Source organism: Bos mutus, chromosome 17 (assembly GCF_027580195.1).
Source record: "Bos mutus isolate GX-2022 chromosome 17, NWIPB_WYAK_1.1, whole genome shotgun sequence".
NCBI lineage: Eukaryota > Metazoa > Chordata > Mammalia > Artiodactyla > Bovidae > Bos > Bos mutus.
The window spans coordinates 68,440,836-68,457,915 of record NC_091633.1 but is presented as its reverse complement, the minus strand read 5'-3'; the positions used below and the strand labels follow the sequence as shown (position 1 = coordinate 68,457,915).

The 17,080-nt window shown below is 41.0% G+C and overlaps 1 protein-coding gene across 1 annotated transcript in view; it reads left to right on the top strand.

Annotated features, from left to right (window-relative positions):
• The window catches only part of RNF175 (ring finger protein 175), a 69,592-nt gene that overhangs the window by 37,166 nt on the left and 15,346 nt on the right, over positions 1-17,080 (top strand). The window contains exons 4-5 of the mRNA XM_070386675.1: positions 2,032-2,186; positions 15,315-15,422. Coding sequence (XP_070242776.1) covers positions 2,032-2,186; positions 15,315-15,422 — 263 coding nt within the window. The remainder of the gene's footprint in view (positions 1-2,031; positions 2,187-15,314; positions 15,423-17,080) is intronic.

The following is a 17,080-nucleotide window of genomic DNA, read 5'->3' as shown; positions in this document are numbered from 1 at the left end:
CAAGGTTTTGTTTGGGCCCTCTGAGCATGTCTGGCAGGCTGGAGTTTTGATTATAAATGCGATTTTGCCAATCCTACCATCTTGCTGGGGTTTCTCCTTTACCCTTGGATGTGGTGTATCTTTTTTTTGGTGGGATCCAAAAAAAGAATCCAAAATTTTCCTGTCAATGGTTGTTTAGCAGCAAGTTGCAGTTTTCGAGTTCTCACAGGAGAAGATGAGCACATGTCCTTTTACTCCACCATCTTGTATGTAATTTGAAAGAAAATTTAGAGCAACTCTAAGAAGACTTCAGATCCAGCTCATTCAAGAAGGATTAAAAAGAATAAAAAAAAAAAAAAGAATAAAAGGCCTGGAAAATGTCTTCTTATATGACATGGAAAGAAGAAAGGCTGCATTTCATTTACATCTTGAAGTTCTATCAAATAATTCTGATTATTGACCTTGAGACTGTTGTAACAAAATTCTTATTAAAGGACCCAAAAGTATACCCATAAACTTTTTTCTAAGCCGCCTATTTTTAATCACAAAGATGAAGAAATTAAGCAAACAACATTAGTCTTTTTTATACTCAGATGACAGGCATGTGACACGCATGCTCTGACAACTCTTTCCACATCCCTGGCAGACATAATTAATTGACCATGATTATAATTAATTGATCTTCACTGCTCAGACAGGACCCAGGCTCAGAATCTTCCTGAACAGAGTATTACCAATTTAACTCCACACGTGAGACAAATGTCTTTGCCGTCCACCTCATATATTAGTGCTGAGCAAATACAGGCAGTTAGTCGAATGTTCTAAAACATAAAAGACCAAGGGTTATTGCTACTGTTCCAGTGAAAATGAATGTCGCTCAGTCGCGTCTGACTCTTTGCAATCCCGTGGACTTCATCCATGGAATTCTCCAGGCCAGAATACTGAAGTGGGTAGCCTTTCCCTTCTCCAACCAATCTGCTTTTTACCAGGAGGTGAGTAGCTGGCATTAGGCCTGATCTGCAGAGTAAAAATATCACTGTGGTAACTGTATCACGTCATTGACCCACAGCCCATCAGTTCAGTCTGTCCTGCTTCCTGCCATGCAGAACTGAGGCCAGCCAACTTAAGGGACCTTCTGAAGGCTACTGGGACTCAGGTCAGCGTCACAGGCCACAAAGGGGTGACACATAGAAGGGACAGGAAGGAGTTTGATTCCCATCTGGAACAGCCTGGAAAGGGCACCAGTAACTGAAGAGAAAAGACGAGAAGCAAATGGTGGTCTACAGATCCAGTGATCAGGGACAAGATCACCCCGCAGTCAGGATGCAAGGGTTTTCCCCACACAGTGCGCTGGGACGGAAGGCAGGCGGGTCCCTGACGCGACATGCCCTGACACCACCTCCTCCTTTGCCATCGCTGTGCGTGTGTATATGTGCCGTGGGAGTAACTGTAGCCCCTGCTCCCTGCAGCCCAGGATGTTTCCAGAGCCCTTACAGCTGTGATGCCATTTGTGTCCCACCCTGGTGGCTCAGAAAGTAGAGAATCTTCCTGCAGTGCAGGAGCCCCAGGTTCGATCCCTGGGTTGGGAAGATCCCCTGGAGAAGGGAATGGCAGCCCACTCGGGTATTTTTGCTTGGAAAACCCCATGGACACAGGAGCCTGCTGGACTACAGTCCATGGAGTCACAGAGTCAGACACAACGAAGCAACTAACACTTTCACTTTGAATCAGCACAGGAAGGCAGGCATTGTGGTCCCCAACTTTACGACTAAAGTGCATTGTCCAACAGCACAGAGCTGTTTCAGCCTAAAGTTCCTTCCATCTGAAATATCTGCAGGAGGTGACGGAAGATGGATATTTTGGATTATTTCCCATCTGAATGTTCAAATAACTGTGCCCTTCAGAGCTCTGCATGTGGGGTGGTGAACCAGGTGCCATGTCCCAGACAGGGTGGTGAAGGTGGCTCCCCCAACCCCTAACCCAGAGTCAATAGTAGACATGCTGTCTGGCCCTCAGTCATTGAAGGAGACTTTCTGTTCATCTTTCTGACAGCTGGTGACCCTGTTGCAGATGTGGGTTGTCCCTTTGTATTTCACGATAAAACTTTACTGGTGGCGATTTCTGTCTATGTGGGGGATGTTCTCAGTTATTACCAGCTACATCCTCTTCAGAGCTACCCGAAAACCCCTCTCAGGGAGAACACCACGGTATGTATTTCATTCATTCCTTCCTCAGCACACCCTTCATTTCAACCATTAGAAAGTATATTTAATTTCCTTTTTCCGATGCTGGGAGGGATTGGGGGCAGGAGGAAAAGGGGATGACAGAGGATGAGGTGGCTGGATGGCATCACGGACTTGATGCACATGAGTTTGAGTAAACTCCGGGAGATGGTGATGGACAGGGAGGCCTGGCGTGCTGCGATTCATGGGGTCGCAAAGAGTCGGACACGAGTGAGCAACTGATCTGATCTGATCTGATGGGGAGTAGGGTATTATATCTCTTTGACCCTTTGTTGCAAAACTGTTTGGAGACTTGCTCTACTGTTGTGTGTTCACATTCATATTTAATGGGGATTCAGACATGCCTGTAAATTTTATTGTTTTAGACAATAGCTAGTAAAAGCCAGGAGGAAGAGAAGTGAAACCGTTGTTTAAATTTTCTAGAGCACTATTTGCATGTTGATTTTTAGTTCAGCGTTTTATAGGGTTCTATGCTAAGTCAGGTCACAGACATTTTATCATAAAGTAAGAGTTAGAAGTTTGTACTTCCAACAGCTATGTATGTATTTCACATCTGATAAATCATAAGCAACAGACAAGCTATTACTCACATAACAAATGAGGCTTTAATATTCCAGCACTCACTTTAGTTACCACTGCCAACCTCTGGAAATGTATATAATTCCATCGGATCATTCACTAATCTTTCCAAAGGGTTTATAGTCTCATAATGTGTCCACAAGTTCTTGCTCTCTGTGTTCTGTAGACAAGATCTGAATCCAATTCAGATAAAACTGCTGAGATAAAGAGAAAATGTGTAGTGTTCAATGGCAATAAGACAATGTCAGATTTTGATCTGTGTTGGAGAATAAGTCAGAAGTATCCATGAAATATTTTTATGATTATTTAGCCATTCGCATGCTTATTTGTAATCCTCTAGAGAAGTGGGAAAGGCAGATATCAACTTTTACTTCTGCTTTGGAGAAGGAAAATATATTCAGTGAGAGAAACCAGATAAATAAATGTAATGATGAAAGCTGACGTTCAAGTAAATGAATTTCACGTTTATGCGTATTTTAGTTTAATCCCACTTAGGGAACAGCTTTAGGGTGATATTAAGAAACCTTCTAAGCTGGCCAGTTTAGGGCTTTACACAGCCTTTGTCGGGCCTGGCTTACCCATCAGCAAATGAGCATACAGTACCCTTTCTCCTTCTTACAAAACGCTATATACTTTATAAATTGTTTAAGACTTGTGAAAGAGATCTATGTTTTGGATGAATTGAAATGTACTTGTTTTCATCTCCTGAATGCAATTCACATTTTGTTTCAGTGAGAAAGCGTCATTTTTCTACTGTTTAATGAATTCCCTGAGCTAAACACTGAGCTATTTCTCTGCCTGTGAAGAGGAACTCCTATGCCTAAAACACCTACAACACCTCCTGACGCTTCATTGCTCCTATATCTCAGATGACCAGAGCCCCCTGCCCTCCGCTGCTCCTCCTCCAGCTTCTTCCTGCCCCTCAGCTCCTAGCCTTGGCACAGTCTGAGAGCCAAGATGCTCCACTAACATTTTAAGAGACAATGGGACTATCATATTAAGGCTCCATTCCTTCCAGAAAAGTAGTCTGGATAAAGGAGCTCCAGGTCCTGAGAAATAGTATGCCCTAAGGGTCTTTATGGATGCTTGCTTACTCATCACATTATAGGTGAGTCTCACTGTGTCCCATTTGGAAGTGGAGGACTTCATGACAAGTGAGGAAAGCTGGTCAGAGCAGATTTGCATGGTGCAGAGGGCAAACCCAAGAGGCATCTCTAGTACCAATGCAGTTTAAAAACTGGTTATTCCTCTCCAGAGTGCACCAAGGCCCTGCTGTGGGAGAGAGAACAGAGAAAGGGAAGTGGGTTTCCTCTCTACTACAGTCAGGTTTCTGTCAAGCAATATTCAGGCTCAAACACAGGCCACAGGTCAGCCACAAAGAGCTGGGACCGATCACATCAGTTCCAGCCCAAAGCCAAGCTTCCCCTTGTGGAGGCTGCTCTGACACGAGCACAGTGTCTAATCTGGCGTATCTATTTCAGTGTACTGTGAATAGCAAGGGAGTTCTGGGCTCTACAAACTCATACTGCCAATAAACAGGAAGATTTGAGTGGGGGCAGGGAAGGGTAGGTTTGGAAAACATAACACATCTATTACAATGATATGACATATTGAACATTTAACATGTCAGTTCTTTTAAATATGACTACATTTTTTCACATAATCTTTAGGACAGATTTAGGAGCTGGTGTTACCTGTCCCCCTCCCCCACTTCGTAAATGAAGAAATTGTAGGAAGAAAAGCTAAGCAGGGGGCCACAGTCCCGCAGGCAGTAAGTCAGGGAGCCCAGAATCAAGCCACAGACTACTGGAGTGCAAAGCCCCTGCCCCAAGAGCATGTTGCGGCTTAATTATGGTAACCGGCTGCTTTGCATAGAGAAACCCTGCAGTTCAAACAGTTAGTAAGCAGACACAGCTCTAATGCTGGCACAGCCGTGAGCAGGGACCCTCGAGGTAGAGAATATGTGTGGAGTTGAAGGAAGCCCACTCTGGTGCTAACTGGTGCTGTGAGGGTGGAGGGAAGATCCTCTCAGAGCAGCCACTTTTCCCACGTCACCATTTGTGGCAGCATTAACTTCTGCCTTTATCTCGTGCACTGAACAGTGATCCACAGTGCTCAGCACCAAGTCATAGGACCAGCAGCCCAAGGAGTTGCTGTGGCAGGAAGACCCCCCAAGTCCTCTCTGGCCCCTGTTACAGGTGACACAACCTCACAGTCCTTGGAGACACCTTCTGCAGCCCCTGGGAGTTTCCTGCTCCAGGTAATTCCCTGATGGGACAGGATTACACCTATAGGAAAATGCTGTCTAGATAATGGTGGTACGTCAATTGCTTGAAGCAGAGAAAGCATCTCACCATAGAAATAATGTAAATGACAAGTCATTTCTCAGACAAGGTCACAAATCCTCGTTTAAATCATGTTTCATAAGATCCCTTTTAACTGGGACTCAGTGAAGCACAGCATTTTTTTAAAGAACACTGGCTCCAGGCACACCCTGGGAAATCCCCAGCCCACGCCCACTCCAGTGCAAACCAGCTTGCCAAGCTGCCCGGAAACATAGTTCACAAAGCAAAGCTGGTGCCAAAGCCACGCCTCCTAATTCATAGAAACAAACACAAAAAGTCAAATAGGAGGAGACAAAGTAATTTTTTTTTTCAAAAGAACAGAACAAGATAAAACTCCAGGAAAAAAAAAATAATGAAACAGAGATAAGCAATTTGTCTGATAAAGAGTTCAGTGATGGTCATAAAAATGCTCAGAAATCTCAGAAGAATGGATTAACAGAGGGAGAACTTCAACAAATAAGTTAGCAAATATAAAAGAACCAATCAGAGCTGAAGGATATAATAACTGAAACAAAAAAATACACTAGAGGGAATCAATAGCAGATTAGATGATACAGAAGAATGGATCAGTGACTGTGTTAGGGGAAGCACACTGATTGAAACCACCCACCCTGGCCAGGTACCATTGTAACCATTTGCATGAGTTGTTTTATGACAGGAGATCCTGGTAAGGAATACGGAACTAATAAGCCACCACCAACACGCGGCAGAGCAGTTCTCCTGGGTTCCCTTACCCTCCTGCTCTCCCCCTGGGTGCCCTTTCCCAGTAAAATCTCTTGCTTTGTCAGCACATGTGTCTCCTCAGACAATTCATTTCCAAGTGTTAGACAAGAGCCCAGTTTCGGGCCCTGGAAGGGGTCCGCCTTCCTACAGCAACTGGAAGACAGTAAAAGTCAATGAATCAGAACAACAACAAAAAGAACTTTTTTCAATGAGGATACATTAAGGGACCTCTGGGACAACCTCAAGTATACTAACATTCACATTATGGGAGTCTGAAAAGGAAAAGAAAAAAAGAAAATGACGGAAAACATCTTTGAAGAAAAACTCCCTAAGCCGGGGAAGGAAACATATATAGGTCCAGGAAGCACAGAGAATCCAAAGCATGATGAACCCAAAGTGATCCATGTCAACACAAACCATGATTAAAATGGCAAAAGTTAAAGATAATGAGCAAATTTGGAAGACAGCAAGGAAAAATGAGTGACATACCAGGGAGCCCCCCTAAAGCTATAAATTGATTTTTCAGCAGAAACTTTACAAGCCAAAAGAGAGTGTCGGGATATATTTAAAGTGCTACAAGGATTTTTTTTTTTAGTTGCAAACAAGAATACTCTTCCCAACAAGGTAATTTCTCCTTCAGAATCAAAGCAGAAGTAAAGAGGTTCCCAGATAAGCTAAAACTAAGAGTTCATCACCACTAAACCAGCTTCACAAGAAATGTTAAAGAGTTTTCTTTAAGTGGAGAACAACTAGCCATAACTAGAAATATGAAAATATATGAAGGAAAACACTCACTGGTAAAGGTAAATCCACTGGTGAAGGCAATAAATCAATCACTAGTATGAATATGAAAGGACAAAGTCTGTAAAATAAATTATAACTACAATAAATAGTTAAGGGATACACAAAGCAAAAAGGTATAAAATATGATGTCAAAGCCATAAAACATGGGCTGGAGAGGAGTAGAAATGTACTACTTTTAGAATGCATTCAAATAAGTGAGCATCAGTTCAAAACAAATCCATATATATATATATATATATATATATATATTTTATACACAGGTCCATATATATGACGGAGAAGGCAATGGCACCCCACTCTAGTACTCTTGCCTGGAAAATCCCATAGATGGAGGAGCCTGGTGGGCTGCAGTCCATGGGGTTGCGAAGAGTCGGACACGACTGAGCGTCTTCACTTTCACTTTTCACTTTCATGCATTGGAGAAGGAAATGGCAACCCACTCCAGTGTTCTTGCCTGGAGAATCCCAGAGTCAGGGGAGCCTGGTGGGCTGCCGTCAGTGGGGTCGCACAGAGTCGGACACGACTGAAGCAACTTAGCAGCAGCATATATATGAAGCTCATGAACCACAAACCAAAAACCCACAATAGATATACCAAAAAAATAAAGTGAAAAGAACTCTAAGCAAACACTAAAGAAAATCACTAAACTGTAAGGGAAGAGAATAAAAGAAGGAGAAAGGAACTATAAAAATGACCAAAAACCAATTCACAAAATGGCAGTAAATATATATATATGAGAACTTTAAATGTAAACAGACTAAATACTCAATCAGAGGACATAGGGTGACTGAATGGATTAAAAACTCAAACCCATCTATATGCTAGTTTCAAGAGATACACATCAGATCTAAAAACACACAGGGACTGAAAGTGAAAAGATGGAAAATACATTCCTTCTAAATGGAAAGTGAAAGAAAGCTAGGATACCAATATTTACATCAGAAATGATAGACTTTAAAACAAAGACTAAAACAAAAGACAAAGACTACAAAATGATAAAGGAGTCAGTCCAAGAAAAGAATATAACATTTGGGGATATTTATGCACGTAAGATAGGAGCACCTACATACATATAGCACATATTAACAGACATAAAGGGAGAGATTGACAGCAATACTGTATTAGCAGGGGACTTTAATATTTCATTTATCTCAATAGATAGATCACCCAGGTAGAAAATCAGTCAGGAAATATGGGCCTTAAGTGATTAGATCAGATGAACTTAATAGATGTGTATACAACATTGCATCCAAAAACTGCAGAATACAAATTCTTTTCAAGTGCACATGGAACATTCTCCAGGATAGATAACATGCTAGGCCATATGTCAAACCAGTGTCAATAAATTAAGAAGATCGACATCATATCAAGTATCTTTTCTAATCATAATAGTATGACAATAGAAATCAACTACAGGAAGAAATCTGGAAAAATAAAAACATATAGATACTAAACAATGCGCTACTAAACAACCAATGGGTAAATAAAGCAATAAAAAAAGGAGATCAAAAGACACCTCAGGACAAATGGAAGTGGAATCACAAGGTCCAGAACTTACGGGATGCAGCAATCAGTTTTAAGAGGAAAGGTTATAGCAATACAGGTATACCTCAAGAAACAAGGAAAATCTCAAATAACTTAAATTTAAATATAAAGGAACCAGAAAAAAGAACAGGCAAAGCCCAAAGTTAGTAGAAGAGTGGAAATAATAAAAAAGCAAAGAAAATGAATGCAATAGAGACTTTTAAAGATAGAAGAGATCAACAAAACCAAGAGCTGTTTCTTTGAGACAAAATTAATGAATCTTTAGCCAGCCTCATCAAGAAAAAGAGAAGGCCCAGATAAAATCAGAAATGAAACAGGAGAAATTACAACCATAAACATACAATCATAAGAGACTACTACAATTATATGCCAACAAATTAGACAACCTGGAAGAAATGGATAAATAGCTAGAAACATATGGTCTTCCAAGACTGAATCAACATAAAATAGAGAATCTGAATAGACCAATTACTAGTAATTAAATTGAATCAGTAATCAAAAAATTCCAACAAACCCCGTCTATGGGGTCCGACTCTGTGCGACCCCATAGACAGCAGCCCACTAGGCTCCTCTGTCCCTGGGATTCTCCAGGCAAGAATACTGGAGTGGGTTGCCATTTCCTTCTCCAATAATCAAAAAACTTCCAACAAACAAAAATTCAGGACAAGATGGCTTCACAGGGAATTCTACCAAACATTTAAACTTCTCTAATTATTCAAAAAAAAGAGAGAGAGAGAAGGGAACACTCTCAAACTCAATCTATAAGGCTAGTCTTACCCTGATACCAAAACCAAACAAAAACACTACCAAAAAAGAAAAATTACAGGTCAGTATCCCTGATGATCATAGATGCAAATATCCTCAAAAAATATTAGGAATTCAAATTCAACAATACATTGAAGAAAATCATACAACATGATCAAGTGGGATTTACTCCAGGGATGCAAGGACTGTTCAACATCCGCAAATCAATCAACATGATAAAGAACACTAACTAAACAAATGATAAAAATCACATGATCATCTCAATGGGTTCAGAAAAAGCACTTGAGAAAAGTTAACATCCATTTATGATAAAAATTCTCAACAAAGTGGGTATAGGGGGAACATGTGTCAACATAATAAACACTGACAAACCCACAGTTAACCTCATATTCAAACAGTGAAAAACTGAACCGTTATCTTCTAAGATCAGGAACAAAGCAAGGATATACACTCTCATCACTTTTATTCAATTTGGTTTTGGAAGTCCTAGCCACAGCAATCAGAGAAGAAAAAGAAATAAATCTAAGTTGGAGAGGAAGAAGTAAAAGTACCACTGTGTGCAGATGACATAGTACTGTACACAGAAAATCCTAAAGATGCCACTGGAAAACTACTAGAACTCATTATTGAATTTGGTGAAGTTGCAGGGTATAAAATGAATACAAAGAAACATGTTGCATTTCCATATACTAACAATGAACTATGAAACAGAGAAATTAAGGAAACAGTCCCATTTATCACAGCATCAAAAAGAATAAAATATCTAGGAATAACCTACCTAAGGAAGTAAAAGACCTATACTTGGAAAATTCTAAGACAATGATAAAATAAATTGAAGATGACACAAATAAATAGAAAGATATACCGGTCTTATGAACTGGAAGAATTTATATTGTTAAAAATCCATACTACCCAAGGCAATCCACAGGTTCAATGCAATCCTTATTAAAATACCAATGGCATTCTTCACAAATAATCCTAAAATTTGTATGGAACCACCAAAGACTCCAGATAGCTAAAACAATCTTGAGAAAGAACAGAGCTGGAGGTATCACACTGTCTGATTTTAAACCAAACTACAAAGCTATAGTAATCAAAACAGTATGGTACTGGCAGAAACAGCCATTTAGATCAATGAAATAGAGTAGAGAGTGCAGAAATAAACCCACACTAATGTGATCAATTAATCTACAATAAAGGAGGCAAGAAAATACAATGAAGAAAAGACAGTCTCTTTAGTAAATGGTGTTGGGAAAACCAGACAGCTACGTGTAAAAGAATGAAACGACCCCATTTTCTTATACTATATACAAAAAATAAACTCAAAATGGATTGAAGGCTTAAGTGTAAGACCTGAAACCATAAAAATCCTAGAAGATAACATAGTCAGGACACACTTTGGCATCAGTCTTTGCAATATTTTTTGATCTGTCTTCTCAGGCAAGGGCAACCAAAGCAAAAGTAAACAAATGGGACCACATCAAGCTAAAGAGTTTTTACACGGCAGCAGAAACCATCAACAAAAATGAAAATGTAACCAACTGAATGGGAGAAGATATTTGAAAATGATATGTTCAATAAGGGGTCTATCTCCAAATATATGAAGAACTCATACAACTCTATATTAGAAAACCAAACAATTCATTTTAAAAATGGGCCAAGGACCTGAATAGACATTTTCCCAAAGAAGGCATACAAATGGCCAACAGGCTCATGAAAAGATGCTCATCAGTCATCTGGGGAAATCAAATCACATGGAAATCAAAACCACAAAAAAATATTATCTCACATCTGTCAGAATCATGATTATCAAAAAGACAAGAAATAATTAGTGTTGGCAAGAATGTGAAGAAAAGGGAGCCCTTGTGCCCTGTGGATGGGACGGTAAATTATTGGAGTCACTATGGAAAACTGTGGAGATTCCTAAAAAACAGCAATAACAACAACAACAAAAAAACAATGTTTAAATACGATTACCTTACCATCGGCAGTTCTTCTCTGGGGTACGTCTTGGGTAAAAACACCAACTTAAAAACATGTATGCACCCCCCTGTTCATTGCAGCATTATTTACAATAGCCAAAATATGGCAGCATGTTCCTTAATAGATTAATGGATAAAGAAGAGGGAGTATACATGTAAAATGGAATATTACTTAGCCATTGAAAGGACCAAAGTTTGCATATTTTGAGAACATGGATGGACCTAGAAGGTTATGCTAAGTTTAGAAGTCAGACAAAGACAAATATCATATACCACTTACATGTGGAATATAAAAAAAATAAAAACAAATGAACAAACATAACAAAACAGAAACAGAGTCATAGATACAGGGAATAAAATAGATGTTGCCACAGGGGAAGGGAGTAGGGGAATGAAATAGGTGAAAGGGATTAAGAAGCACAAACATCAAGTTACAAAACAAGGAAGTTTCAGGGACGTAATATACAGGCATACCTTTTGGGTCAGGTTCCAGAGCACTGCAATAAAGTGACTATCACAGCAGAGCAAGTCACAAGTTTTTTGGCTTCCCAGTACATATAAAAGTTTACACTACGTATGTTTATACTACACTATTAAGTGTGTGACAGAATTATATCCAAAAAATGATGTGCATTTCTTTATTTTTAAATCTCTATTGTTAAAAAATGCCTACCATCACCTGAGCCTTCAAGGAGTTGTAATCTTATTCCTGGTGGAAGGTCTCGCCTCCAAGTTGGTGGCTGCTGACCAGATTGGTGATCGCTGAAGGTCGGGTTGGCTGTGGCAATTTCTTCTAATAAGACAGTGAAGTCTGCTGCATTGATTGACTCTTTCATGATGATTTCTCTGTACAGTGTGGTGCTGTTTGATAGCATTTTACCCACATAGAACTCCTTTCAAAATTGGAGTCGGTCTTCTCACACCCTGCTGTTTATTTAGCAACTAAGTTTATGTAATACTCTAAACCCTTTGTTATTTCAGCAGGCTTCACAGCATCTTCACCAGGAGTAGATCCCATCCCAAGAAACTACTTCCTTTACTTATCCATAAGAAGCAACTCCTCGTTTGTTTCCTCATGAGACTGCAGCAGTTCTTCAGGCTCCACTTTGAATTCTAGCTGCCTTGCTAACCACCACATCTGCAACTCCTTCCTCCACTGAAGGCTTAAATTCCTCCAAGTCATTCACAAGGCATAGAATCAACTTCTTCCAAACTCCTGTCAATGTTGATATTCTGACCTCTTCCCATGAACCACAAGTGTTCTTAATGGCATCTAGAATGGTGAATCCTTCCCCGAAGGCTTTTTATTTACTTTGACCAGATCCGTCAGAGGAATCACTATTTATGACAGCTGTAGCCTTATGAAATGTACTTCTTAACTAATAAGAATTGAAATTCAAAATCGGTCCTTGATTCATGGGCTGAAGAATGGATGTTGTGTTACGGGCATAAAAGCATTAATCTCACTGTACATCTCCACCAGAGTTCTTGAATGACCAGGTGCATTGTCAGTGAGCAGCAATAGTATGAATCTTTTCCCTGGGGGTTAGTAAGTATTCAGTAAACATGCTGCAAACAGATGTGCTGCTATCGAGGCTTTGCTATTGCATTTATACAGCAAAAGCAGAGTAGACTGAGCATAATTCTTCAGGACCCTAAGATTTTCAAATCTTAGGCTTCTACTGAAAGTCACCAGCTACATAAGACCCTAACAAGAGAGTCAGCCTGTCATTTGAAGCTTTGAAGCCAGGCATTGTCTTCTCCTAAGTATGAAAGTCCTAGATGGCATCTTCCAATAGAAGGCTGTTTTGTCTATGTTGAAAATCTGTTGTTTAGTCACTAAGTCATTTCTGACTTTTTGCAACCCCATGGACTATAGCCCACCAGGCTCCTCTGTCCATGGGATTTCCCAGACAAGAATACTGGAGGGGATTCCCATTTCCTTCTCCAGGGGATGTTCCTAACCCAGGGACCCAACCCATGTCTCCTGCTTGGCAGGTGGATTCTTTGCCGCAGGGCCACTAGAGAAGCCTCTATTTACTGTTGCCACCATTGTTAATTGTCTTAGCTAGATCTTCTGGGTAACTTTCTGCTGCTTCTACATCAGCACTGGCTGCTTCACCTTGCACTCTTATTACGGAGACAGGGTCTTTCCTGACATATCTCATGACCCAACCTCTGCTAGCTTCAGACTTTTCTTCTGCAGCTTCCTCACCTCTCAGCCTTCAGGGAATTGAAGAGAGTTAGGAATCCCAGGGACAGGGGAGCCTGGTGGGCTGCCGTCTGTGGGGTCGCACAGAGTCGGACACGACTGAAGCAGTGCATCAGCAGCAGCAGCAGCAGGGCCTTGCTCTGGATTAGGCTTTGGCTTAAGAGAATGAATGTTGTGGCTGGTTTGATCTATCCAGACCACTACAACTTTCTCCATATCAGCAGTAAAGCTGTCTCACTTTCATTTGTACATTCCCTGGAGCAGCACTTTGCACTTCCTTCAAGCACTTCTCCTTTGCATCCGTAACTTGGCTCACTGATGTAAGAGGCCTAAGCTTTCAGCCAATTTCTGCTTTTGACATGCCTTCCTCACTAAGCTTAATCATTTCTAGCTTTTGATTTAAAGTGACAGATATGCAACTCTTCCTTTCACTTGAGCAATGGGGCCATTGTAGGATTATTAATCAGCCTGATTTCAATCTCGTTGTGTCCCAGGGAATAGGGAGGCCTGAGAAGAAGGAGAAAGGTGGGGGGAAGACCAAGCAGTAAAGTCAAAACACACTACTTTTATCAGTTGAGTTTGCCATGTTACATGTGTGTGGTTTGTGGTGCCCCAAAACAATTATAACAGTAACACCAAAGATCACTGATCACAGATCACCAAAACAAATATGATAATAATGTAAAAGTTTGAAATCTTGTAAGAATTACCAAAATGGGGCACAGAGACACAAAGTGAGTACATGCTGTTGGAAAAGTGGTGCCTACAGACCTGCTCAACAAAGGGTTAACACAAACCTTCTGTTCAATAACAATAATGCAGTGTTTGCAAAGTGTAATAAAGCTAGGTCTGCCTGTATAGTTGGTAAAATCATAATAACTGTATGGTAATAGGTGGTAACTAGATTCCTAGTGGAGGTGATTTCATAATACATAGAAATATCAAATCACTATGCTGTACACCTGAAAGTAATATAAAGTCATATGTCAACTATACTTCAATAAAAATTTTAATAAGTAAATAAAAGAACGCTGAAACATTGCATCAGTAATAATATACATAAGCATTTGCGGCAATGGCTCCAACAGGGAGGAAGCCAGGGAAGGTGAGATCTGGGGACAGGGTGCCAGGGGTCAGAGGCGAAAGCGTGGGGCCCTGTCTCCAGAGGGAGATTCTGAATGAAGTTTGGGGAGAAATGCAGGAGAGGGGTTCCAGAGAAGGAGGCGGGAAAGGGCTGAGGGCAAACGGGGAGCCCTATGCTCGTGTGCAGTGTGCCAGCACCCCCTTTGCTGCTCCGGGCCCCCAGCCCCCCTCCTTCCAGCCCCTGTGTGTTCTGACAGGCAGGGCCCTGGTACCGAACCAGGAATGGAGCCGCGCCCCAGCCCCAGCCCAGGCTCTCTCAGGCAGGAAGCAGCCATGCGGCCCTTCGGGCGGTTTTCCTAAGAGCTTTTACTGCGGGCAGCAGGGGAAGCAGCCAGGTCCACGGCTCCTTCCACATCCGCTCCATCCTTGCCCTGCATCCCCACCCTCTCGCTTCTCCATGTGGACCCTGTGGGAAGGGGGAAAGCTCTGAAAGCCACCATGGTGAGTGTGGGACGGACACAGGGCCCGTCCACGTAGCACAGAAAACAATGCGCAGGGCTCCTGCTCCAGGGCTGCGCGGGGGCCGCGTGAGTGAGGCCGCGCGAGGGCAGGGGCAGCGCGGGCGGGAAGCGAGAGGCTCCGGGGAGGACATCTCGCATCACTCGCTTGCCTTCAGAGACTCCTGCCAAAGCCACTGTAAGCCAATATAGGGTCAAATGAGAAAAGAAGAGAGGGAGGTCGACAGGGCCCCATGTAGAATAACCAGTCCCGAAGGTCACCTTTACATGAGGGCGTAAGTCACAATGAATTTATATACGGATATATACATAGAAACACACCTGCATGATAGTACTGTCTATATATTGCTTGTTGGTAGTATATTAAAACTCTAGATTATCATGGAGTTTAGCTGATACGATATATTCATGTTCTGTGTATTGTAAAATGAACAGAATTTTAGAAACTAAAAACTGACTTATAACAATGTTTGAAAAAGAGAAAATATTTTCTAATATATCACGTTTGGTGCGTCTCCCCATTTTTCACTCCACAGATTGGTTTACAAATGGTTTCTTCTAATCTACAAACTCAGCTGTGCATTTGGTGTTGTGGGTTATTTGGCTATCATATTTACAATGTGTGGATTCCATTTATTTTTCAGGTAAGTATCTCCAATTAAGATATTGATGTCTCTTAGCACTTACTTGTAGCATTAACCTGGTCAAGTTCTCAGTGTCTGGAAGCCACATTTGGCCCTGCAGTTTTCCAGGGACGCACTGTTTATAGGGCTATCATTGGTATCATAGATGCCACTGGGGGACACTAGTAAAAGGAAAATAACACTCAGATTTCAAAGTTTTTAAAAAATTATAAGCTTTAAAGACATCGTCATTAAAAGTTGGCCTATATTTGTTAGAGCAATTTTTATTGAGCTAAAAAGTTCCCTTCTACAAAATTCTTAAGTCTCATATCCCTCTATATATCTTTCTTCTTTAAACCCCTAAAGCTATGCTATCCAACACAGTAGCTGCCAACCCATGTAAATACTGAGCATGTAAAATATGAAATAAGAGGTGCTGTAAGTCTAAAATACACATTGAGTTTCAAAGATCGTATAAGAAAATCATTTTATGATTACATGAGATGACAGTACTCTGGATGTTTTAGTGAAATTATTTGATCTGTTTCTTTTTACCTTTTATTTGTGGCTATAAGAAAATTTTTAATTATGTCCAATCTGTATTTCCATTGGACAGCACTGCTCTAGAATTTTGTTTCTGCTCTAAATCTCTTCTGCTGGAGGCATTTAGTAAAAGAGGAAACTGAGTACTTAGACAGTGAAAGAGAAGTGAAGAGGTAATGGGGCAACAAAGTCTAGGGAGAAATAAAGGAAGTTGGGATAATAATATCCATGACTCAGAATCATGTTTCCACTGGGAAGATGGCTGCTGAGATGTGCTGTGAGTGAGGTTCTCAGGGGCAGAGCTGTAATCAACCTGTGTGTTGGAAAGGAAGTGTGAGACATACCACTGTGGATGGTGGACATACCAGCTGTGGAAAACCACTCAAATGAAAATCCCTGGAATATGTCTCACGTCAAAATTCCTCTAACTCTGGGACCTCCTTGGTGGTCCTGTGGTTGGGACTCCAACTGGGGGTGCAGGTTCGATCTCTGGTCAGTGAACTAAGATCCCACAGGCCACGTGACCAAAAAAAAATTACTCTAAATCTCTGGAACCTTAGAAATTTGAAAGGCAGAAGTTAGCTACCCATAAGTCATAAAACAAGGAAGGAAACTTGATGGAGACCCAGCCCTGGGGGGAAGGGCTCTTCCTGTGGCAACACAACAATCTGATTTCATAAATATTTCATGCAATTTTCAGAGAGGGAACTCCTACCATTCCCTAGGAAGAAAGGGATAGAATACAGCTGTACAGATCTATTATTGTTTGTTTAAGCTATAGAAAGACATTGAATTATTCTTGCAGCATACTGTCTATATTATTTTAATGTGTGTAAAATATTTTTTTACTTTTATGAAGTCACTTGGGACTGTAGTTATCCCCAAAATATTATCTGTATGATTTTAAGATCCTTATCCAGGAATTCTCCTATAATGAGGTGTATGAAGAACCTAACCCTTCAGATGGGAAATGAAGTGAGAATCGTTCAGTTGTGTCTGACTTTGCAAACCCATGGACTGTATGTAGGCTGCCAGGCTCCTCTATCCATGGAATTCTCCAAGCCAGAATACTGGAGTGGGTAGCTTCTCCAAGGGACCTTCCCAACCCAGGGGTTAGGGAACCCAGGTCTCCCACA